General features: G+C 40.9%; 1 protein-coding gene across 9 annotated transcripts in view; it reads right to left on the bottom strand.

Annotated features, from left to right (window-relative positions):
- HNMT (histamine N-methyltransferase) overlaps positions 1-7,757 on the bottom strand; it is a 31,310-nt gene extending 23,553 nt beyond the window's left edge. For 2 of the 9 annotated variants that reach the window (XM_081932413.1, XM_081932414.1), the window contains exon 1: positions 2,075-2,100. In XM_081932413.1, the coding sequence (XP_081788539.1) occupies positions 2,075-2,085 (11 nt within the window). In that variant the 5' untranslated portion in view covers positions 2,086-2,100. Of the gene's footprint in view, positions 1-566; positions 584-675; positions 1,329-2,074; positions 2,141-3,333; positions 3,497-6,893; positions 6,984-7,740 lie in introns of those variants that run through there. The other 7 variants (XM_081932418.1, XM_081932417.1, XM_081932420.1 and 4 more) reach the window with 7 other exon arrangements.
- Positions 7,758-24,662: the final 16,905 nt, after the last annotated feature.

The following is a 24,662-nucleotide window of genomic DNA, read 5'->3' as shown; positions in this document are numbered from 1 at the left end:
TTTTAAATGGCTTTTCCCAAACCAAGTTAAAATGTGTGGGCTACAAAACAAGAATAGTTTAAAAAAAGAAAAGAAAGAAAAGCATTACAGTCAACGTAAACCACTCATTCAGCATTGTTTTTTTAAAGTCATGACACCACTGAAAACAATGATGACTGGTCCTCTCACTTATGACCCTCATAGTGTCAGCCTTTGTGATTTTCCCAGCCAATTTTGACTAGCAAAGTCATTGGGGAAGTGGCAGGAAAAGTCGCAAGTCCCAGTCATGTGATGTCTCACTTAATCAATGGTGATTCGCTTAACAACTGCATCAGAAATAGGTTGTAAAATCGAGTGTGGTCACATGTTGCCTCACATAACAACCACAAGGCTTAACAATGAATTCCCTGGCGCCCATTGTAGTTGTAAGTCAAGAACTACTTGTATAACAAAAGTCATTTGAATCACCCCCTCTCTTTCATTGTCCCCTGTATTTTTTAAAATTTATTTTGCCCTTATTTATAGTTTCTGAATTATGAATGATTGCAAAACTTTTCAACTTTAGAAAGTTAGTAATGATGATGGACCTTGAGCAGCCTGAAACTCAACAGGTATATAGATTCAATCTCTTTTGGAGGGAGGACATTCAATCTTTTTCTTTTTCTTTTTTAAAGGAAGGAGAGGAATTAATTCCACCTGTTTTGGAGAGAGATAGTCCTTCATGCGCTGGAAGCTCTGAAGTTCGGAGCAGGTCACCTAACAGTGCAAGGCCACCTGCCTACCGATCACCTGGAGAAAAGGTACAGGTAGGTCACAATTAGTGCGAGTTTGAGTAATGCAACGTTCAATTTAGTGTGGACTGCTTCTTTCCAATTATCCATGACCTCTTTCGCCTGTTCAGATATCTAGTATCTTGCATCTCGTTAGCCCTATCTTTTCTGCTGCAATTTAACTTAGGAAACAAGTTTGCACAAGATTTTTCCTGAGTCACAAGCCTGATTTTTGGGAGATTGGCCATTAAACTTATTCTTATTGAGTTTTCAAAATGAAATGTCGTTTGTATTTTTATTTTATTTTTATAACAAAATTAGGAATGCATTTTAATCTGGTCTGGGACACACCTGGGAATATTGTGGGTTTCATGTCTGAACACTGGAGTGGGTGCCATCAAAATACTGATGATATCTAGACTACTTTATCTTTATTTAACTCTAAGCTGGTTTGTTTGTTTGTTTGTTTTATTGGATTTATATGCCGCCCTTCTCCCAAAGGACTCAGGGCGGCGTACAGCATTAAAAAACACATATTACAAAAGTTAAAAGGAAATTAGAAACAATCCAAAAAACAAACCCAATTAATATAGCACTAACATTTTAAAAATTAAATAAAAATAAAATTAACAAGCTAGCCCAGCTTTCTGGAAAAGCCAACTTTTTAGGGCACGTCGGAAGGATCGGAGGTCAGGGATTATGCAAAGCTCCGGGGGCAGCTCATTTCAGAGGGAAGGCGCTCCCACAGAGAAGGCTTTCCCCCTGGGGGTCGCTAGCCGACACTATTTGGCCGATGGCACCCTGAGGAGGCCAACTCTGTGGGATCACACTGGATGGTGGGAGACTACTGGTAGCAGTAGGTGGTCTCGCAGGTACCCTGGGCCTAAGCCATGGAGTGCTTTAAAGGTCATAATTAGTACCTTGAATCGCACCCAGAAAACAACCAGCAACCAGTGCAGGCCACCTAAAAGAGGTGTAACATGGGAGCACCTAGGTATCCCCATGATAACCCACACGGCTGCATTCTGGACCAGCGGAAGCCTCCGGGTACTCTTCAAGGGCAGCCCCATGTAGAGTGTTGCAGTAGTCCAGGCGAGAAGCAACCAGTCATTACTCTTCATCATTCACTAAGCTTGATGATAGACTACACCCCGCCCCCCAACAAAATGAAGATCCAATAGGAATGAGATCACTTTCTCATAGCTTGTGAAGGCCCCTTAATCCTCAACCATTATTGGATTCCCAGAATCCGGAGACAACCATAGCAAAGAATCCATTTCCACCATTATAACTACTCGGCCAACCATTCATGGGCTCATACTTACCAATTATTCATACTTCAGCAAAGAGTAGCATCCAGTTGATCTTGAAAAAGGGAAGCAGGGATGTACCTGATGTAGGAAACCAATTTAATAGTTAATATCATATTTTTAGGACTATAAGACCTACCAGAGTACGTCTTATTTTTTAATTTTTTTTAAAAAAGTGTTTGCACTCTGCAGGCCTCCTAAACCCTCTGCACACCTCGTTTTTTGTTTTGCCCAAAAAAGGGCATGCAGAGTTTTGGGAGGCTTGTAGAATGCTCCTGGGGACTGGGGGGGGGGCAAAAACGAGAAAACAGCCCGTTTTGTACTCATTTTTGCCTTCCCCAGCCCCCAGGAGCACCATGCAAGCCTCGCAAACCATCTGCACGTCCATTTTTGCAAAGGGGGTGGGTTTTTAGTAGGCCAAAAATGTTGCATTCAGTATATAAGATACACCCAGATTTTCACCCTCTTTTTTGGGGGAAAAAGGTGTGTCTTATACTCTGAAAAATACGGTAGTAGGTTACATGGCTTAAGGGAACTTTTTAAGTCACTCTTATTATATTATAAACGTCTGATATAATTGCTTTCTATGGAGCTACTCTTTAAAGTATCTAGAGCCAGGTTGGTGTAGTGGTTCAGCTGGTGGCCTAGAAACTAGGAGACTGTGAGTTCTAATCCCCTCTTAGCAATGAAAGCCAGTTGAATAGCCTTGGGCCAATCACTCACTCTTTCTCGGCCCTACTCACTTCACAGGGTTGTTGGAGGAGAGGAAGAGGAGGACAAAGAAGTATTATATAGGTTTGCCGCCTGGTTACTTAAAAGGTAATAAAAGCAGTATAAAATTAATTTTAAAAACAACAACTCTGAAAAGCTTCACTCTGAAATTCCTTGGTTCTCTATTTCTTCCAACCAGCCCAAGAAAAAAAGAAAACCCCATGCCTTTTTAATACATTCTATGGTACACATTCTTGGCAGAGGTGGCTTCCTACAGGTTTGGAACAGTTCAACCAAGTAGATAGTAACTTGGCCGGACACGCCTCTGAAACGATTCTATCAGCGGCGCCATAGGCACTGCCATTTTGTTTTTTGCTTCTGCGCATGCACAGAAGCAATTTTTTACTACTGCACATGCGGCAAAGCATTCATCAAGGACACCTGCAGCAAACCACCAGTAACGCAAGCCCGAACCCGCCCCTGATTCTCAGTGATCCTTTTACTTCGATCTCAATCGGTCAGGATTATTGTTTCTTTTCTCTGCTTTTACTGATAAAATATACCTATTCGTACTGTATTTCTTGAGATCTTGGGTGAGATTGCCCCTCATCTTCCATCCCCTTGGGCCTTCTGCTACCAGTCCTTTTCAGTCAGCAGGTTCTTTGCTCATTTAACATTTCTGAAGCCCATGTCAGCATTTTTCTCTGAACCTTCAACTTAATAATTGCCTTGCCAGCAGATTCTGTCTGAGAAGTCACAAATACTGAACTCAATATTCACAACAGCTTGGACGACGGCTAAGATAGGTTCAAACCAAAAGTGGCAAGATTAATTACATTTCCATTTGCATGCCCGGAATTCCTCATACAGTTTAAACAATACACAGACCAAATACAACCAAACACAGTATTATTACCTGTCTCAGTCTTCTCTGACTAAATGTCCATCAGCTATGTGGGGACTACAATACAATCTCCTAGATTCCTAGTCACCATGGCAATAGTGGAGGGGTGGAATTCTACCGGTTCGGGTGAATCGGTAGTTCTGAAGATCAGCTGGGAGTGAACCGGTTTGCTCCCATGAGCAAGTGGGCCCACCCGCCTGCCCCTGTGCTTTAACTACCTTTATTTTCTCAGCTGAGTCGCACGGCAGAGTGGATTGCCACGCCTCAGCTGTTTTCCTTCCCAAACAGTAATCCAGAAGGTAAATCTTCTTTCAACTGTGCATGTACGCACAGCGCGCGCAAAGCACATGCTTAGCAAACCGGTTGTTAAACCGGTAGTATCCCACACCTGCAATGGTGTAACTGGCTGGGAATTTGGAAATCTATACCATTAGTACATCTGAAGAAAGGGTTACCAAATATCCAAACAGGCAAATGTGGACATGAAAAATGGTGGGACACATTAAAAAGGACACTTTAACTATTTAACCTTTTAAGCATCCCAGACAAGATTATAGCAAAAAAACGTTTCGTTCCTATTGTTTTAGGTCTAGTGGTAGACTGTTAGTCTAGTGTCTAGTGTCAATCCTGGTGTTAATCTCTGCTTATCTGGGTGTTGATTGCTGGTGAGGAGATGTTTTATTTCCTTTTTAGTTTTTTGATTGTCTTTTTTGAAAGATATGCAAATGTTCTTTATCTGTTTGTGCCCATTGGCTGATTTGTCTGACTTCCTGCTTCCAGAAATTACCTGGTGTTTTTGTATTTTGGCTTGGTCTAGGATGCTTATAGTTTCTCAGTTGAAACTATGCTTAAGTCTGTCAATATCCATGGCAATTATGGAGTTTTCATCATGTCTTCTGACCGCTAGTTGGTGTTTATTCAAAGCCTTTATTGTATATCATGTATACAATGAAATTGTTTGCTAGTTTTTATGCACACACTCCACCGTGACAACAGGGGCTCAAAGCTGCAGTGTCTACGCATGCCACCATCTTGGGGGAAAGTGTTCATAGATGATTATGGCTTTGTCAATTTCTGGTAGCAGCCAAGCCAGCCCAAAGGTAGTAACCCATTATTTGTTATTTATTTATTAAATTTATTTGCCTGCCAGATATGAAGATAAAAATCAAATACTTTTGCCGAATGTCTGGTAACCCTATCTGAAAGGCACAGGTTGTATCTTGTCTTTCTAACATCCCACCTTGACAGTTAACATTCCTGCAAATTGATTAAAGAATTGTTGGGTAAATTAATGCAGGAAAGAAGTGACTAAGATGGTCCAACTGAAGTCAGTTTAGAATTCATAATGTGAATTCTAGAAGCATATTTATAGACAGTTGCTCTTGTAACCAAGGTTAGTTCTTCCTTAAATATTCCTAATTCATGGTGATGCAATCACCAACAAAAAAGAAATTAAAGGATTAAACCAGGGATGTGTTCTGGTTGCTGCTACTGCCAGTTCGCTCAGGGATGTGCTGTGCATGTGCACATGCTTGATGCACGCTATGCACACACGCACAGTACTTAAAAATGTTTTTGCACATGCGCAGAGTTACTACCTACTCAGCCGAACTGGGCCAAACCCGTAGGATTTAATCCACCTCTGGATTAAACCAAATCCAAGAGGAAGAGGACATCTTGTAGAAATGGCAGCTGAGTAAGTGCTACTACTTCACAGGACACTTTCTCAGGAGTCAGACAGATAAATGCAAAACGCATACCACCAAGCTAGAGGTACTTCAATTTTCCATCTTTATGCAGTTTCCAATGATAGCTACTGTCTAGCTATTGGAAGATCATGAGAATTGCTCTTGGTTAAGGTTAGGGTTAGGGTTTTACAGCGGAAAAGTTCCTGGAGAAATGAAATGGATGAAATAGTATGTGAGAACTTTTACACACACACACACACGCACGCACGCACACACACACACACACACGTCAAAATTATATGATACCCTAAGGCAATGTTTCTCAACCTTGGCAACTTTAAGTTATATAGACTTCAATTTCCAAAATTGGCAGTTGGGAGTTGAAATCTGCATATCTTAAAGTTGCCAAGATTCAGAAACACTGCCCTAAGGAGTTCAAATACTTGAGAATCAATCTTCATAGCTTACACAATACATGGTGAATAAATAGCCCATCTAAACAATGATACTGCCCATGTTTACACATTCTTTTACTAAGTAGTCTCTAGGAAGACTCAAGTGAATGACATTTGAAATGGTTTTGATTATTTTAATATATGATTCAGAGTTTGAATATTTCTTGATTGAAGGCAAAATAAATGAACAAAGCTTCTTCTTTTTTAACATCTTTGCACATTTAATCTAGCCTGCTGCAGCTTATATTTAAAAATCGGGCTGCATGTATTATTAGTAGCAACAATAATTTTATTTGCAGACTTCTTGTCTTTGCTTCCTAACTTTAGCTACATGGAGCACATGTTTGATGTGTTATGTAAATGCAAGGTAATATAGCACTAACACTTAGAGTTATATACTGCTTCACAGTACTTTACAGCCCTCTCTAAGTGGTTTACAAATGTCAGCATATTGCCCCCAACCATCTGGATCCTCCTTTGATTGATCTCTGAAGGATGAAAGACTGAGTCAATCTTGAGCCCCGTCAGGATCAAACTTCTGGCAGTCAGCAGAATTAGCCTGCAATACTACATTCTCACCACTGCGCCACCATGCTTCTTCTGTGCCATCAGGGCTCTTATAAATATAAACGTAAACATGCAGAACAATCTTTAGCAATGATCCCTAATGGCAAGGATGGCAATGAATATTGTATTTTGTTAATCCAAATGTATACCAAATATTTTACAGCTTGGTCATATTCAAATTAGCTCAGAACTAAGTCACTGAGTAACTGTCATCTGTAATTGAGTCATGGACTCAAATATGTAACATTGATTATTTGGTCCAAAGAAACACTACGTTGGAGTCTTAATTTAGAAGAATTTTGCAGCTGCTGCTGTGTTTCATTTCCAAGCACAGGATTATAGCTCAAAGTACAGAACACAAAATACCGAGTTAGATCTGATTCCCTATTTATAGAAATGTAGGCAATAAAACAGAGAAAGAAAAAAGAGTGTTTTAGGAAAAATGCATTGTTGGTTTCAGTTTAGTTTTTTATCTTTTAAAACCAACATTTGCAAACATTTGTACTTACCTGTAGAAGTCTCGTCCTTACAGAGCTGCTAGTTTCAATTTGTTGAAACGTCACAATAGTTTGCAGGAAATGAATTCTGTGTCAAAGTACATTTTTACAGGCTAAATCTATCTCCACCCACAGAAGCCCTGTCTTGGCAAGTACTGGATTTCTGCTTTGAACAAAACAAGAACAATTGGTGACAAACTGGTCGGTCTTGAATGGAGCTGAACACTGAAAACTCTTGCTCCACTTTCATTTTTGAATTGGGTTAATCCTGACATTGCTTGTTTTTATGACTGCGTGGAGAGAATACAGCTTCGGGCATTTAATTTCAAAAGTAGAATGTGCTTACTTTCACAGCAGAATATGGGTTTATTTTCCCCCCCCTCCTCGTAACATTCTGCTATGCAGGCAAAAAGTAAAATGGGGAAAAAAGCAGCATATCAGAATACTTAAATAGTTTCAAAAAGTGTAAACATTAATTTTCTGCTCTCTTACTTCCATCTACAGCCCTTCCCTCTCCCCAACACCTTGTTTCAGATAAGAGTTTACATGATTCAGTGTTTTTTAGTAGAAAACAATTAAAAGTACAGTGGAAAATAAAACCTATCTGTATAAATATTTGGGTAGTGGTTAAGGCAACAGTCAAGAAACCGGGAGAATATGACTTTTAGCTCTGTTTAAGCTATGAAAGCCAACTAAGTGACCTTGGGCAAGTCATTGTCCAACCCACCTCACAGGGTTGTCATTGTGGGGAAAAATAGAAAGAGGAAGGAATATTAGATATGTCCACCACTTTGAGCTATCTGTAAAAATAATGAAGGTGAGATAAAAAAAGATCTAAATAAGTAAATAAATGTGTTACCTGTCAAGATGATAACTGAAGGTAAACTGCTAGATCCTTAATCCAAAATAGCCCGTCTGATAGATCAAAGCAGCAGGGAAAGGTCAGGAGAGGAAGCAGTCAGTAAAGAGAGGGAACCAAACTGAACAGATTCCAGCCTCTGATCATGTCATTTACACTTGGTGAGTGAAATGTGCTGGATCACCATCTAAACCAGGGCTGTCAAACTCACAGCCTGCAGGCCGGATGTGACATGCCCTGGCCACACCCACGCCCAGTTTAGCAAGGGGGGGAGTCCCAATACGTCATGTGATGCCGCCGTGACGTCACGGGTTTGACACCCTGATCTAGATTTGAATGACAGAGGGCAACTACACATGCATGTCGGCATTATATTCATGGCAACTCCACCAGTGTTTTAAAAGAAGCCGGCAATAGAATGGAGTGTTTTCCCTTCCTTCTCTTTAAATCTGATCTGTGAGACTCTGCTTCAAAAGGTTACTGTAGAAACAGTAACATAACTGCAAACCACTCTCATTTTTTTGCAGAGAATAAAAAGGGCTAGCAAAGGAATTCTAAGCAAGCAAAGGGAATCTTTTTCCAGAGTCATTATACAGGGGGGGGGGGGGAACAGGGAATCGGGAATACATTGAGCTCATATATTCCCTTTATTGCCTATTACAACCAGTTTATGTAAGTGATATGGTGGATTCGCAAAAGATAGCATCAGCCACTCAAAAGGTCACTCTCAATCTTAAACATGTTGAAATATACACTGCTGATGAAAACTGCTACCTCAAAACCATCAGTTCACAGCAGTGGTGGGTTCCGTATCCTGTTGCAACTGGTACAGTGCAACGGGGCCCGGTGTGCACCACATGAACACACACAGCATGTGCACACACACGCTCAGCGTGCACAAGCATCCTTACCTCTTATGACACTCCGCGACACCTCCACAACGCTCCAGCTGCTCGGCGGAGTGTCGCGCAAGCGCCTTACACTCTGTGTGCGTGCATGGGAGTGCCGAAGAGCTCTAATACAGGTAAGGAGGGCGGGCAGGCAGGTGGGCCCTCCAGAGCACCGTACTGGAATGGTACCCAGTGCTCCTGGCAGGCACTGGTACACCCGTACCGAGGCGTACCCCCTGCAACCCACCACTGATTCACAGAGACAGTTTGTATGTCATCCTGGTTTTGGTCTTTGGAATCATTTGAGTTGGCTGGTATACTCAAAAAGGCAACTGGAGGTGTTTGCATAGTATCTCTTTGGAAATCCCATTCATATCAACTATGTTTTACGGCTCTCAACATTGCAGTAATTCCTTGAGCTGGAATTATTTCAAGCTGCAATGGCTTTATGTGGACAGACTTTAAAAAAATAGATTGTGTATTGAAATTTACCACTTCAGTCAATGTTTTCAATCATTTTTCTAAAGAGTTCCCAGTCAGTATTCCTAACAAAAAGTGGCATTCTAAGACTTTCTTGGGCATTTTATTAAATCCTAGTAGGTTTGTTACCTATTATGTTTATTGCTCTTGTTCTGAAGAACATTCTGGCATCAGAGGAGAGGGAAGGACTTAAAACATGGCCCTGCACCCTTTCTTGGGGTTCAGACAGGGTCACACAGCTGTGATCTTAGCTAACGCCCTGAAGGCCTGACTCCCAGCTTTTAACAAAGTTTTAACTAATTCTACCCTGGTTTTTAACTTATCCTTGATTTTCAACTTGTATATATTGTTTTTATAGTCTGGTGTTTTTTTTTCTGCACACAGGGAGATGGGTGGTTTTTAAAAAAATGATAAATAATAAATAAGCTCATAGCTAGCACTGTATAGCTAGCATAATAGAGTTAAATGTTTATTTACTAAACATCATGAACTTTTTTGTTCATGCAGGATAAAATCCAAGCCAAAGCAGGGAGAGAGAGATGAGAAGAACAGGGTGGAGAACACTCTTTTATATTATCTGTATCTCCCTATCTGTATCACAAGTCACAGAACTTTCCAGAAATAATAGTGTGGTTATATAATTAGCATGGACAGTTTCAAAGGAGGGACCTTTGGTTATTCCAACTTTAACCCTTTTGTGCAAATAGCAGAAGACAGAGGTAGAAAATAGAACACAAGTGGATTCCATTCCATTCTATTCCATTCCATTCCATCATGTTTTCCCGAAAATAAGACCTAGCCTGGTTTTTAGCATGCTCCTAATATAATCCCTACCCCAAAAATAAACCCTAGTTAAGGTCATCATCAGCTGGGCAGGGTGTGGATGGGCGTGACCAGCACAAGAAGCAGTGAGGGCATGGGATCCGATGGTATCCGGCCACAGCCCGCACTAGGCAAATGAGTTGATTATCTGTCCAAGCAGCAGGCAGAGGCAGAGGTGGGTAGGAGGCACATGATCCGGATGCGCTATGTGGGTCACAGGAAAACCAGGAGTTGGTGGGCTGTAGTGGGCAGCTGACCATGGGAGGCTTATCTTCATGCAACTGCACTGGAAGCATTTGGAGGCAGAGGTGTGTGTGTGTGTGTGGGAAAGGCGATCTCGATGCTCCATGTGGGACACAGGCAAGCCGAGAGCCATTTGGAGCCCCCCCCCCACATACACACCTCTGCCTCCATCTGCTGCTTGGAAATGTAATCAACTCATCTGCTCTGCATGGGCTGCGCAGCCCCAGAGTGTGCTGAACAAGTGGCCGGCAGGCTACAACTGCTGCCAGACACCGTCAGCTTCCGCGTGCTCACCGTCCTTGTGTACACATCAGGGGGTGGGGCGTCCAGCTGGGATAATCACCCTGATATCTTGTTGCGCAGAAAATAAGCCCTAATGTTTATGTTGGAGCCAAAAAAATATAAGACCAGGTCTATTCCTCTACTCTACTGCACTTCTAGCCTAGCTTCTTTTTATTCTGACCCAGGCTTCCTTAGAAAGCAAGAAGCAAAATCTTGGTCCTGACAAAACCTCTTTTATTTACAGGACGGTGAATTCCTTTCATTCACAGCCAGCAAGGCTTTAGCAAATAGTCTTTCAGAGGAATGTTTATCCACACGCACCTTACCTCATTTAGAGCACTGCCAGATAACTAATTTCCAAATATCGGGCAAAGTAAAACTTGGCATAGAGTCTCTTATAATCACAAACAGAACTTTCCAGACCGAATGAACAAATTGTTTCCTGCAAAAGCCCTCTCCCCGTTCATTCCTCTTTTGTTTCCTGGGAGGGGTCAATCACCTGCAAGGCGTGGCTTTACTCTTAAGTCAACCCTGCTTTCTTAGTTGTTCTTGGCTTCTGGCAGTTCTGCACATGCACACACTGGGAACAGGCTCCAGCTGTTGCTCTGCTCACTGCTGTCTAACTCTCTGTCTCAGAGCCCTCGTCTGAGCTTTCCTCAACCCCCAGGACTATGTTCCTCCCGAACCTCCTCACCGACCGACTCTGCTGCCATCTCTGCTGGCTGCTGGCGGGCCACAACACCCTTCTCTTCTCCTCCCCTCCCCCCTTTCCTTTCATCCCATCCCATCCCATGTCATTCCATCCCATCCCATCCCGTTCTATTCATTTGGTGGATGGGGACGATGTCTTCAACCGCAAAGAGAAGAGCTGCCTACTGGCATGTGAAACCAAGAGGCGGAACTAGTAGGACTTTTTTCTCTAACCTTTATTTTTCTCATTTCAATCCATCTCTGTACATTGTAGTATTCTCCATGTATCATTACTTTGTTCAAGCACCACATCCTCCCCTAAGAAACTGCCTGAAGGTATCTCATCATTTTCAAGCACTCCTCTGGGCACGCTTTGAACTGCAGCTAAAGAAATAAACAGCCATTTATATTTTGCATTAAATAAACCATAGAAGAACAACTTCAAAGTTATCATTGCTCACACTTGTTGGCTTCCTTGGATATGTATTTATCCTTGTTGTTTCAAAGCAGCATTTTTCACGATTGTTTCCTTTAAGTTGCCGTGATTTTCACCAGGATTGCATTTATACTTAGCTCTTTATTCTTCAGATTGCCAGTGAAACTAAAGGAACTTTCATTGAACTGAAATTTTGCAAATAATACTACAATACCGTAATTGCAAAATAATGAAATCATCAGCAGATAATGATTTTGTTTTATGAATACTCACACTATTTACTGTCACTGGACTCTGCCCCGAGTCACTTGGAGAATTATCTTCATTTGTTTGTTTGAATAAACCTTTATTATATTTGTAAATAACTCATGGCAGCGTCATATTCAACACCCCTTCTTCCTCCTATTTTCCCCATAACAACCCTGTGAGGTGAGATGTGCTGGGCTGAAAAAGAATCACTGGTCCAAGGTCATACAACTGGCTTTTTATGGCTAAAGCAGGATTAGAATTCACAGTCACGCATTTCCTAGCCTGGTGCTTTAACCATACCACCAAACTGGCTTTCAAATTATGCTTTTATCACCTAGATAATTTGTTGCTGAACTTTGTTGCTGTATGATTTTTGGAACTCTTTGGAGGAGGACAAATCCAGGAGTTAATTAAATAATTAATTAAACATATTCACAATTGAGAGAAATAACACAAATCCTACTGAAAAATGGCTGTCTATGTATGGCTATTTCCAACTTTGTTCTCTAGATTGTAAAGAACTTGTGTATTTTCTTGACCAAACCAACTGTAAGATAGGATTTAATCAAGTACTCGGGAAAACAGGTGATTCTTAAGGTTTTGAGAATCTAAATCGAGATCTCCTCCAAGCCGGTGCTACACATTTAACTCCTTACTTAAATAGCTATTGTTCTTTGCTGTTCAAAGCACGAGTGGATGTAACTGTCTCTGTAGCAAAGACAGATAAAAATGCAAAAGAACAGCAAAGTTGGTTTAATTTTTCATTGCTCATAGTGCACCATAGTACTATGTTTGCACATTCATTTCATATCATAATGGTTTCTCTTTCAACCCAACCCAATCCATTTCAATTCCTAGTCATGTTATCCTGAAAACAGAGAATAAACTTTAATCCAAATATAAAACTTGATTTTGTTCTATAAGCCTATGATAAACATTTATATTGGGACTGGGTTCATATATGGTGTTATGCTGTGGCTTCTTTAATTATATTAACTGTGTTCATTGAATAGCTCACTCTTGACTGAATTTACACACTAAGGAATAAATCATAGCTTGATGTTCAATGACTGATTCCAAAAATGATCAAAAGCAGATTTTAGGTTTTGCATGTTGTGTGAATAGAGTCTTATTGGGTTATTTACAGTCCAGATTTTTTCCCCCAAGGGACTCAGACAACATCCCCGATCAATAATTCTCTTCCTTCACCATTATATACTCATAGTAACCCTGTAAAGTAGGCTAAGAAATTAGTCATAATTAACCGATTAGCCAATGACCTTATTTCATATACTGAAAATAGTTTAATCCACTCCTAGCATTCTAATTAGTATACTAAGACCATAGGTTTAAAAAGTTAAGGTGGGAGATCAAAGGAAAGGCATGGCCATATTTGAAATGTCTTTGAATATTAGTAGCTTGGGTTAGTAGTTATGTTGTTCATTTGAGCTTCGAGCTTGGCCACTTGCAAATGTTTCAACCCCATTCAAGGAGACATCTTCAGTGCACTTTGGATTGCGCTTGTCTGGAAGAGCACTGGCCTTTAAATACTTTTCTGAGTCCTGGTCTGATTTCAGGTTATATGATTGGCTGGCTGTAGTTTCTGAATCATAGTCCTTGGTTTTAAATAACGTCTGTGTGTAAATTGGGGCTGGTGTTGTTGTTCAGAGATCTTGTGATGTCATGGTCTGTTTCGGATTGATTTGATTAGCTGCATGTGATGTGGTCTGATTTCTTGTGATCTGTTGAGGTATAACTTGGTTTGCAGTGTGGCTGTGTGCTTTGTGTGCAGTGTCATAATTTGAATCCCAGTAAGAAAATATCTCAATTGGTAAAATATTTGTGGCTATCAACTCAAAGGTTCAAAGAGAACAAGATAAGAAATCTAAGGAATGTCTGGCATTATTGTGTGAAAGTACAGAGGGAGAAATATAAACTTCATGAACTGTACAATCTAGACCTAGAGATAAAAGAAATCTTGTGATGCATACTATGTTTTTATAGCATTTTCAATAACATACTACAATGTTGATATAATTGCCATAGTCCAAACATCTGGGGTTTTGTACCCTGGCTCCACATTCTGCCCACTGAACTAGCAACTTGTTACTATGTAAATTAGATGATAGATAGATAGATAAGAAAAGAGAAGAGAAGAGAAGATGGATGGATGGATGGATGGATGGATGGATGGATGGATGATAAGATAAGAGTGAGAGAGGGGGAGAAGGAGGGAGGGAGGGAGAGGGAGAGAGAGATGAGATAGGAAGATCTCCAGTTGACTCCAATATGATTGATTTCACATTAAGAGTTTTTCAGTAAGACATTCTAATCTTTTATACATATTTTAAAATTTCGAATTTTAATATTTTATTCTCACTTTTAACTGTTTTTTAAAAATATATAGTTCTTAACATATATTTATACATTGCCCAGAATTGCTGTTTGAGTGAGATGGGTGGTTTCTAAATATGATATATAAAATATATATTTTATTAAGTGTAACTGTAAATAAAAATGTAAAATATATATTTTGTAAAATGGCAGCCACTCTCTTTAGATCATATCAGGGCAGACACCATTAAGTGACAGCTAAGAGACAGAAGGGACCTTGGAGGTCTTCTAGTCTAACCCCCTGCTCAAGCAGGACATCCTCCACCATTCTGAACAAGTTGCTAGAATATCTGGGCCTTTGCACCACGGTCCCTCATTCTGCCTAATACAGTAGCAACTTGGTAATTCCTGCTCCCATTATCTGCACTTTGCCGCGCATCTTTCCCCTTAACCTGGTGTGTGAGGGTAGTATCACCCTGGGTTACCTTTTGGAAATCACTAGGAAAACGTGAAAAAAGAAAATAAAATCATTGCTACACTGCCACCTTCTGGCCATAACTTGGTATTCTCTAACGGTTTTGCATTGCTGCTTCCATCAGCTCAAGCCAAAGAGCAAATAGTAGAAGATAGTTGTCCAAAGCATCTGAGTACCCCCATCTAGTCTCATGTGTCCTCGGGTTCTACTGGTGGTGGTAAACCAACTGAAAATTGGACAAAATATACTTGCTGAACTTCTGAAGAATTGGCCTATTGACTTCTGGGTCAATAAGGCCCAGAGGACCTTCTGTTATTCTATATCCTGCTATATATGAATTAGCAATCACAATCCTAACATGTTCAAAAGACTGGACTGCATTCCTTCATGAAGTTCAATTGTTGAACAATCAGCTTTAAAGGGGATTTAAATGGATTAAACATTTTGGGGTTGTAGTCTTGATTCCCCCCAAATTTTGTCAGTTGGCTATTTTAAGAAAACGGGATCTCCCCCGCCCCAAGATTAGAAGTATTTATTGCTCTATTGTAAAATCTAAGTATTAGTAGAATGTGCAAAAAGATGTAGTCCAACTTTCTGAAATTATTACTAATTGTGTATTCTTTCCAGAGCACTTTCAAACCTAATTACCAGAGAGATGTTTCAGAACTATATAGATTAAGATCAGTCTGTACTCATTTATTGGGGATATATTCTAGCTGAAGGATTTGTTTCTAGCAGAGGGGTTATTCAAGGGCAATAATGAAAATATATTAGTTTCATTTTCCATTCCTCTTCTACAAAAGAGAAGGCACCTATTAAATATCTCACAAGTAATTGTTACTGGAGAAAAAGAGGAACTGGGAAAGAAAACACTGTTATGAATTCGGAAAGATGACGAAAGCACAGTTTGTGAGTTGAAGATGATTGAATGGTAAAGATGTGGGTACAGTTTTGCTTCAGAATGATTCCCTTTACCAAGATTTAATTAAGAGATTTAATTTGACCAGGGAAGGAAGATTAAGAAGATCCTAGGAGCTGAATATCTCAAGTATCTCCTTCCCACTTCTACCACCTGACCCATTTCTTGTTTTTGCTGTGTAACCTATGTCAAACAGGATGCAGTGGCTCAGTGGCTAAGATGCAGAGCTTGTCGATCAGAAAGGTTGGCAGTTCAGCGGTTTGAATCCCTAGTGCCACGTAACAGAGAAAGCTCCAGTTCTTGTCCCAGCTTCTGCCAACCTAGCAGTTTGAAAGCATGTAAAAATGCAAGTAGAAAAGCAGGGACCACCTTTGGTGGGAAGGTAACAGCGTTCTGTGCGTCTTTGCTGTTTAGTCATGCCAGCCATATGACCATAGAGACATCTTTGGACAGCACTGACTCTTTGGCTTTGAAACAGAGATGAGCCGGGAATGACTAGCACATATTTTATGTGTGAGGGGAAGTTTACCTTTTTAACCTACTGTATGTCAATAATATTTTATTCCTTATGGAGACAAAAGACTTCATCTGTTGCGCTCTGATATAAATTAAAGGGATGCTAAACACCTTCATTCAAGAGAAATTGGATGGAATTTCAGTATGATTTGGAAATAAAGATGTCATGGAAAAATTGCTTTCTGGGGTACATTTTTAAAACAGCTTTGCCAGTCATATACATAAAAATAAATAATTTGCAAGAAGCACCTAATCCAGCATTTTTATTTCTACAGCAGCTCCCAACCAGATGTCGTAAGAGTAAAGTGGATTTCTTTTTATTTACCTCAAACTTGTAATTCAGCATTTACATGATGCATTTATTATGAGTAGTGTAAATTATTATTTTACGATAGAACTCTTTCCTAGGCACAATTCACAGTGTTTGAAAATTCAGTACAAGACAGTCCAAAAAGGTTAAAGCCATAATACTAAAATGAATAAAAGTATTCACATTAAAACAATCTTAACAAAAGCCCTAAAATCTGATATATATACCCGTCTGCAGATATTTAAATACCCCTAATCTAACTCCAGCCAATACCCCTGCCAACGAAAGTGTGTATAGTCAAGGCTATGGTTTTCCCATTTGCAATGTATGGCTGTGAAAGTTGGACTGCAAAGCGATCAAACCAGTTAGTCCTAGAGGGGATCAACCCTGACTGCTCTTTAGAAGACCAGATCCTGAAGATGAAACTCAAATACTTTGACCACCTAATGAGAAGGAAGGACTCACTGGAGAAGAGCCTAATGCTGGGAACGATTGAGGCCAAAAGAAGAAGGGGACGGCAGAGAAAGAGGTGGCTGGATGGAGTCACCGAAGCAGTAGGCATGAGCTTAAATGGACTCCAGAGGATAGTAGAGGACAGGAAGGCCTGGAGAAACGTTGTCCATGGGGTCACAATGAGTCAGACATGACTTCGCAACTAACAAGAACAATCCAACTGTATGTTTCAATGAGTCTATAAGGGAAGAGACACCGACACAATTTCTACATAGAACAGAGATAAACATATCTTGTGTTTGAATGCATATTTATGTTTTATGTATGGTTGCTTATGATTCAAAAGGAGCATATTTTGAAATAAATCAACCAAGAATATGGCAGGTATCAAAATATGGTCACCCCTGCAGTCAATACTTTACAATATTTCTTTTAGTAGAAATAACAGCTTCATTTTCTACTAGTTGCTAACATCTAAGAATCTTTGTAATCTTGCTTTTGGACTGTTCCTCATCGTTCCTGGTAGAAGTCATCTAGCTCACAAATATTCTGAGGGCTCTTTATGCTGTGAGACCTTCTCACCATTTTTCAACAATTGTTGTAGCTTTGGGCATTGCTAAGGCCAGCCCCAACCCCTTATTTTTCTTTCTCATATGTCTACAGCAGGGGTGTCAAACGCACAGCCCACAGCCCAGATGAGTCACATGCTGGCCACACCCACCTCCAGTTTAGCGAAAGGGAAATGTTGCAATAGGTCATGTGATGACAATGTGACACCACGAATTTGACACCCCTGGTCTACAGTTATAAGTTGAGAGCACAATTTGATACTCTAGAGAGGAAGTAAACAGCTTTCTGCTGATGCCTCTTGCAATTTATGTATGTGTGTCAACTTTGAAAAGGATAACTTAAACATGGGAGACCAAAAAGATATATTTAGCATCGCAGATACACTTATTTTCATTTTAATCCACTCCAGGTAGGTAAATTCCATTATTCCCAGCCGTGATACTGCTTCTTTTTTTACATGTTGACTTTGGTGAGTCGTCAGCACAATAGGATCGAGTGAAAATAAAAACACAAGACACATGGTTTCCCAAATGTGATGTAATCTGCATGCAAGTTGTCCAAATATAATTTAATCTTTTAAAATAATGATTTTATTTGTGCCTTCGATATTATGTCCAGTTTCCCAGCAAAGTACAAGGCATCGGTGAAAAATTCAATAGCACAATCTTTTCTCGGCCCTGTTCTCTGGCTCAGTCTATGTTTGTACGGATGAGCCAACACTGTTGAAAGAAACAGCCTGTCAAATGTCATAATGTTGGATTTTAATTTCTCCAAAAATGAACCTTGAAAATGTCTGTAATTACATGCCTCCTCTTTTAACTTTCCAGCTTTTACCAGTGAAGTGAGAGATGGCAGCCTGATTCTTACCGGTACTGATTATTTAAAGTAATGGGCTGCAACTGATTTAATCTAGCTGTGCAACGATGGGGTGTTTAAATGATATTTGTTCTCAGTGGAAAAGTGTCAGGGAGGAGGCAGCCTACACCCACAATGTCACACAGCTTTGGACATAGCAGTCAACCTTTGCCCCTGCAGCAGAACCACGCCATGGAGAACACTTCCACTATTACTCACAGGCAGCAAGGTTCTCATTCAGAGTAGGCCAAACCAAGAAACTGTCCCAAGAAGTCACAGGATTGTCTCATTGGTGTCCCAGTTAACTGTGGACTGAGTCCCCAACTGTGAGATTCTGTTTTGGCTGTCCAGCAGCCAACGGAGCTGGTGGCAGACTCAGACAGTGAGGAGGTTGGGGAGAAACAAGGGCCAGTCCTGCAGTCTGGGGAAGGCTCTGATGAGTGCTCTGCATCAGAGGCAGAGATGGGGCCAGAGCTGTGCAACAGTTATCAGCTGCCTTCCGAGTTGGATATCAGTGAGGCAGAAGAACAGCTGGAGCCTGTTCCCGATGTGCGCATGCGCAGAGCTGCCAGGAGAAGGGAACAGCTAAGGAACAAGGGCCGACTCGGGACTAAAGACACAGGTGGATGGTGAATGGCCCCTCCCAAAGAGGAGAGAAAGGAAAGGGGAGTTTGCAGGAGACAATTAGTTCAATTCATTAGGGTGAAGATCTGTTCCTGACTTCTTGCCAAGTAATTGCTGCTACAGCATGGCGTTTGGAAGATATCAGCCTGGCAACTCTCCAAGCCTGATAAAAGTCTGTAGTTATGAAATCTTATGAAAGACTGTTTGCCGGGACATTGCTGGAGAGGAATTCCCTTTAACCTAAATAAAAGAGGTTTTATGGGGACAAGGAGTCTCCTTCATGATCTTGGTAAGCCTAGGTCAGAACAGGATTTTGTTGATAATTTTTTATTAGTTTATCGAACTATAAAATACGAAGAGGAAATAATTTGAATCGCAGTAAGAAAATATCTCAATTGGTAAAATATTAGTGGCTAGCAACTCACTTAGAGGTTCAAAGAGAACAAGATAAGAAATCTAAGGAATGTCTGGCATTGTGTGAAATCAGAGAGGGAGACATATAAACTTCATGAACTGTACAATCTAGATCTAGAGATAAAGGAAATCTTGTGATGCATACTATGTTTTTAGAGCATTTTCAATAACATGCTACAATGTTGATGTAATTGCTATAGTCCAACCATCTGGGTTTTTTGTACCCTGCCTCCACCTTCTGCTCACTAAAGAAGCAACTTGTTACTATGTAAATTAGGGGGGAGAGTGTGTGTGTGTGAGAGAGAGATCTGGTTAACCCCAGCACCAATATGATTGATTTTCCATTATTATTATTATTTATGAATTCATTATGAGAAATCAAAATATTGGGAGAGTAAGGAAGGAAAAAAAGGAAGAGGAAAAAGGGGGAAAAGAAAGAAAAGCATTGATTTCTGACTCTTTTAGTGCAGTAGAACAAGGTAACAATATATAAAGTTGAGGCTCTTTTCTTTCTTTCCCCCCTTTTTCCTAGCTTGCAATATATACTAGACATTTTTATAACAACAAACCTATCTAAGCAACAAAACCCAAATTCAATGTTTCATTTTCCCCCCACCTCAAGCACAAAGTCCAGAAGCCGTTTCCAAGTAGAAACAAATTTGGTTGTAATCTTTTCTTTAATTAAAGCAGTCAATGTAGCCATCTCTGATAACTCCATCAGCTTTTGCAGCCAATTAGCCATTGGGGGAAATTAAGGGATCTTTCTTCGTGCACAGAGCGTTCCTGATGCTGTCAACATATAAACAGTGAGATTCCACATCGAGAGAAATCAAGGCGTGTATATTTTGACACAGCTACTGACTCCTGGATAAATAACTACACAGTCTGAATTAAGAGTGAGAAAAATGCAAAATGGTGCACGGCTTACCCTTTCCAAAAGCCAAGTTGGCACAAATTATTAGTTTGTTTTTGTAATAATCCTGGATGGGTCTGTTTTCCTTCCCCCACCACTTTCCTGCCATGGAGGGCAGATTAATTATGCTAAATGGAAAGGATTTGGGAAAGAAAAACAAAATCACTCTGCCCTGGAATCAACAGTTCGTGCTAGGCCCTGCATGGACGACTGTTTTCCATGCTAGGTGATATCTCAAACACACAATATGCTAAACTAAGTTAAAATAGGGTTGGGTACAGAGGTGGGTTGCTCCTGGTCCGGCCCAGATCGGGGGAACTGGTAGTTGTGGCGGTGGGAGGCTCTGCCCAACCGCTCGGACGCCTCTGTGTATGCGTAGAAGTGTCATGTGCATAAACAAGTGCACGCAGGAGTGCACCCAAACCATTAGTAAAAAAATTGGGAACCCACCCCTGTTTGGGTAGTCTGTGGTTCACCATATAATAAGAGCTTGAATGCTGTGTTTAGCATGCTGTCACTGTAAGCCACTTTGTGGTTTGATGAGGTTTTTTTGAGGGGGGTGGCGTATATTAGCAGAACAAAAGAATTGTGCATTCTAATCCCAAATTTAGGATTTAATGGTATGTGAACCCAGGCAGCAAATTATCTGCATTGCTGTTAGACTCCTACTTAGAATTAGCAAGAGCTAATCTACAGTAGCTCCCCCCCATCACCAATCCTTGGTAGCGCAACTATTTGAGATTTTGCAAGAAAAGATTCACATCTGTGCAGCAGTTATCCAAATGGCTTGGTTAAAAACCCTTTCCAATGATATTTGATAACTACAGTACTCTAACAGTGCACACAAATGGATACTCTCCAAGCCCAACAGAAGAGAGATCAGATCTTACAAAATGATTTCCCATAAGTCAGCAAGAGGCTGAATGCTGATTATGTAAGACTATCACATAGTAAAACAACTGCAGTCTTATGGCAATCTTTGCATCTAGTTCCTGGATAAATCTTAAATTCCTCAACAGTTAATTGAAGCTTAATGCTTCAGAATGCTGGCTCAATGTGCCGTTTCATAAAACTGAGGAAAAAATGTTACAGAATTTACTACCTTGTTCCATTTTGATGCTACTCACCTATAAAATCTAAGCATGAATTGATTACTAATGCTCCAATCTCAATGCCAGTTTTCAGAATTTTGGGGTTTAATCTCTGATCTGTGGTATACAATACAATAGCAGAGTTGAAAGGGACCTTGGAGGTCTTCTAATCCAACCCCCTGCCTAGGCAGGAAATCCTATACTGTTTCAGACAAATGGCTATCCAACATCTTCTTAAAGATTTCCAGTGTTGGGGCATTCACAGCTTCTGGAGGCAAGCTGTTCCACTGATTAATTGTTCTAACTCTCAGGAAATTTCTCCTCTATTCTAAGTTGTTTCTCTCCTTGATTAGTTTCCACCCATTGCTTCTTGTTCTACACTCAGGTGCCCTGGAGAATAGTTTGACTCCCTCTTCTTTGTGGCAACCCCTGAGATATTGGAACACTGCTATCATGTCTCCCCTAGTCCTTCTTTTCATTAAACTAGACATACCCAGTTCCTGCAATTGTTCTTCATATGTTTTAGTCTCCAGTCCCCTAATCATCTTAGTTGCTCTTCTCTGCACTCTTACTAGAGTCTCCACATCTTTTCTACATTGTGATGACCAGAACTGAATGCAGTATTCCAAGTGTAGCCTTACCGAGGCATTATAAAGTGGTATTAACACATCACGTGATCTTGATTCTATCTCTCTGTTGATGCAGCCTAGGACTGTGTTGGCTTTTTTGGCAGCTGCTGCACACTGCTGGCTCATATTTAAATGGTTGTCCACTAGGACTCCAAGATCCCTCTCACAGTTACTACTATTGAGCAAGGTACCACTTACACTGTACCTGTGCATTTCATTTTTCTTGCCTAAATGTAGAACCTTACTCTTTTCACCATTGAATTTCATTTTATTAGATAGTGCCCAATGTTCAAGTTTGTCAAGATCCTTCTGTATCTTAAGCCTATCTTCTGGAGCGTTGGCTATTCCTGCCAGCTTGGTGTCATCTGCAAATTTGATGAGTTCTCCATTTATTCCCTCATCCAAATCATTGATGAAGATGTTGAAGAGTACTGGGCCTAAAACAGAGCCTTGGGGTAATCCACTGCATACTTCCCTCCATGTAGATGCAGTTCCATTGAGAACTACACGTTGAATGTGGTTGGTCAGCCAGTTACGTATCCATCTGGTGGTGATGCTGTCTAACCCACATTCTTTTACTTTATCTAGTAGTAGGTTATGGTCTACCTTATCAAATGCCTTACTGAAGTCCAAGTAAACTATATCGATGGCATTCCTCTGGTCCACTAATTTTGTCACTTTGTCAAAGAAAGCAATAAGATTAGTCTGGCATGATCTGTTTTTGACAAACCCATGTTGGCTTTTGGCTACTACTTTGTTTGCTTCTAAGTGTTTGCTAATTCGTTGCTTGATTATCTTTTCCTTAATCTTTCCTGGTATTGAGGTCAGGCTGATAGGTCTATAGATTCCTGGATCTATTTTTTCCCTTTTTTGAAGATGGGAACCACATCAGCTCTTTTCCAGTCTTCTGGCAGTTCCCCGGTGCTCCAGGATCTCTGAAAGATATAGTTTAGTGGTTCTGAGATCTCATGTGCCAGTTCCTTCAGAACCCTGGGGTGTAATCTGTCCGGTCCTGGTGATTTGAACTCGTCTAGGGTAGACAGGTCCTCACTTACCATTTTCTTCCCTATTTCAATTTGTGTTCCTAATCTGATTTTTATGGTGCTGTTTTTGGAACACAAATTGAAATAGGGAAGAAAATGGTAGATTTGCCTCTGCACTCATCTCCTACTCTTTCCATTATTATTTGGCTCTGATCTCACTATTATGTTGCTTTTCCCCACTCCCTTTTTATCCTGGTTTCTGAGTAGAAAGGAAACAGGACTCACCTATTTCTGCCCTAAAGATTGTTCCCATCCCCATAACATTTTTCTAAGAGTAAACTGGTTATATTATTTTATGCTACAACATAGTACAAAAACTCTTGAATTTTAAATGGCTGGTTTTGTTTTCATGTGCTAATTATCCACAATACTTAAAGCAGGAAAGGATTCCTGAATTATCCACATTGCTTCATTGTTCTGTCACCAGAATGAGCCATCTTTTAAGAAGCTGAAATGGACAAATCTCTCTTGCCACCCACTCACCCATTACAAAGGTGGCCCCCGGGAACTTTTTCCAGCTGTGATTTGAAAGTAATCATTTCCCAGTCATGATTTAGAAACCACAATGACAAGATTCGGAGGACAAGCTAACCCACAAATAACCTGACCATTTCTTCAGTGCCATCTGTGAAGTTTGTGCAATGTTTCCTTCTTGATGTTTTTGAAGACTGCTTTTCAACTTTCCTCAGTTAGCATTGGTGGCAGATGAAGCTACCTTTTTACTACAGATGTTTTGGTACCTGTGGGATTCAGAAGAAGCCACTTATATTGGCTTTTCTTATACTAAACTTCCCACAGGTATTTATGGCTTCGGGGTGAAGACAAATGAGCTTTATTGCTTCTGACAAGGCAATCTATAACCCTGCTGACAGTTGGAAAGGCAGACGAATGATTTAGAGGGAGACAGGAAGTGAAGGATTGCAATCTCTCATAAAGGCATAATCGTGTGTGCTCCAAAGTAGTTTCCACAGTCATTTATATTTTGTCACGTTCTAAGTCCAAATGCTTTCAGGAATTCTAAGATGGGGCCCAGGGAGGCAGTTGGGCCTGCTGATAGTATACCTGGCTCCTCGCTATACTTCAGCGGCCCTGCCCGAACTCCTTGAGCTGATCTCATCGGTGGCGGTTGAGACCCCCAAACTTTTAGTGATGGGGGATTTTAATCTGCCGTCGATGGGAGAAGCGTCTGAGGGGGTTCGGGAGTTCATGGCTTCCATGACAGCCATGGACCTGACCCAGTTAATTCAGGGCCCTACTCACGAGGGAGGCCACACCCTGGACCTTGTTTTTGTCTCTGGCCAGTGGACGAGTGATCTGGGAATAGGGGATCTAGACACTATTCCCCTGTCATGGTCGGATCACTCACTTCTCCGGCTGGACTTCCCTGGTGCTACCCCCCGCCGCGAGGAGGCGGAACTGGAAGGTATTAGATGGTTCCGCCCCAAGCGCCTGATGGAACCGGATAGGTTCCAGACGGAACTTGGGCCACCTACTGTGGACCTGACCCGCCCCCGAGTGGAGGACCTGGTAGACGCATGGAATAGTGCGACTACCGGGGCCCTAGACCGGGTGGCGCCTTTGCGGCCTCTCTTGCGGCGACGAACCACCCTGGCACCTTGGTTTACCGAGGAGCTAAGGGTGATGAAACGCCACAAGAGACGCCTAGAGAGTCGTTGGAGATCCT

Source organism: Natrix helvetica (assembly GCF_964273705.1).
Source record: "Natrix helvetica genome assembly, chromosome: 1".
NCBI classification, from domain to species: Eukaryota; Metazoa; Chordata; class Lepidosauria; order Squamata; family Natricidae; genus Natrix; species Natrix helvetica.
The sequence above is the reverse complement of the archived record's forward strand: the minus strand, read 5'-3'. Positions and strand labels throughout refer to the sequence as shown.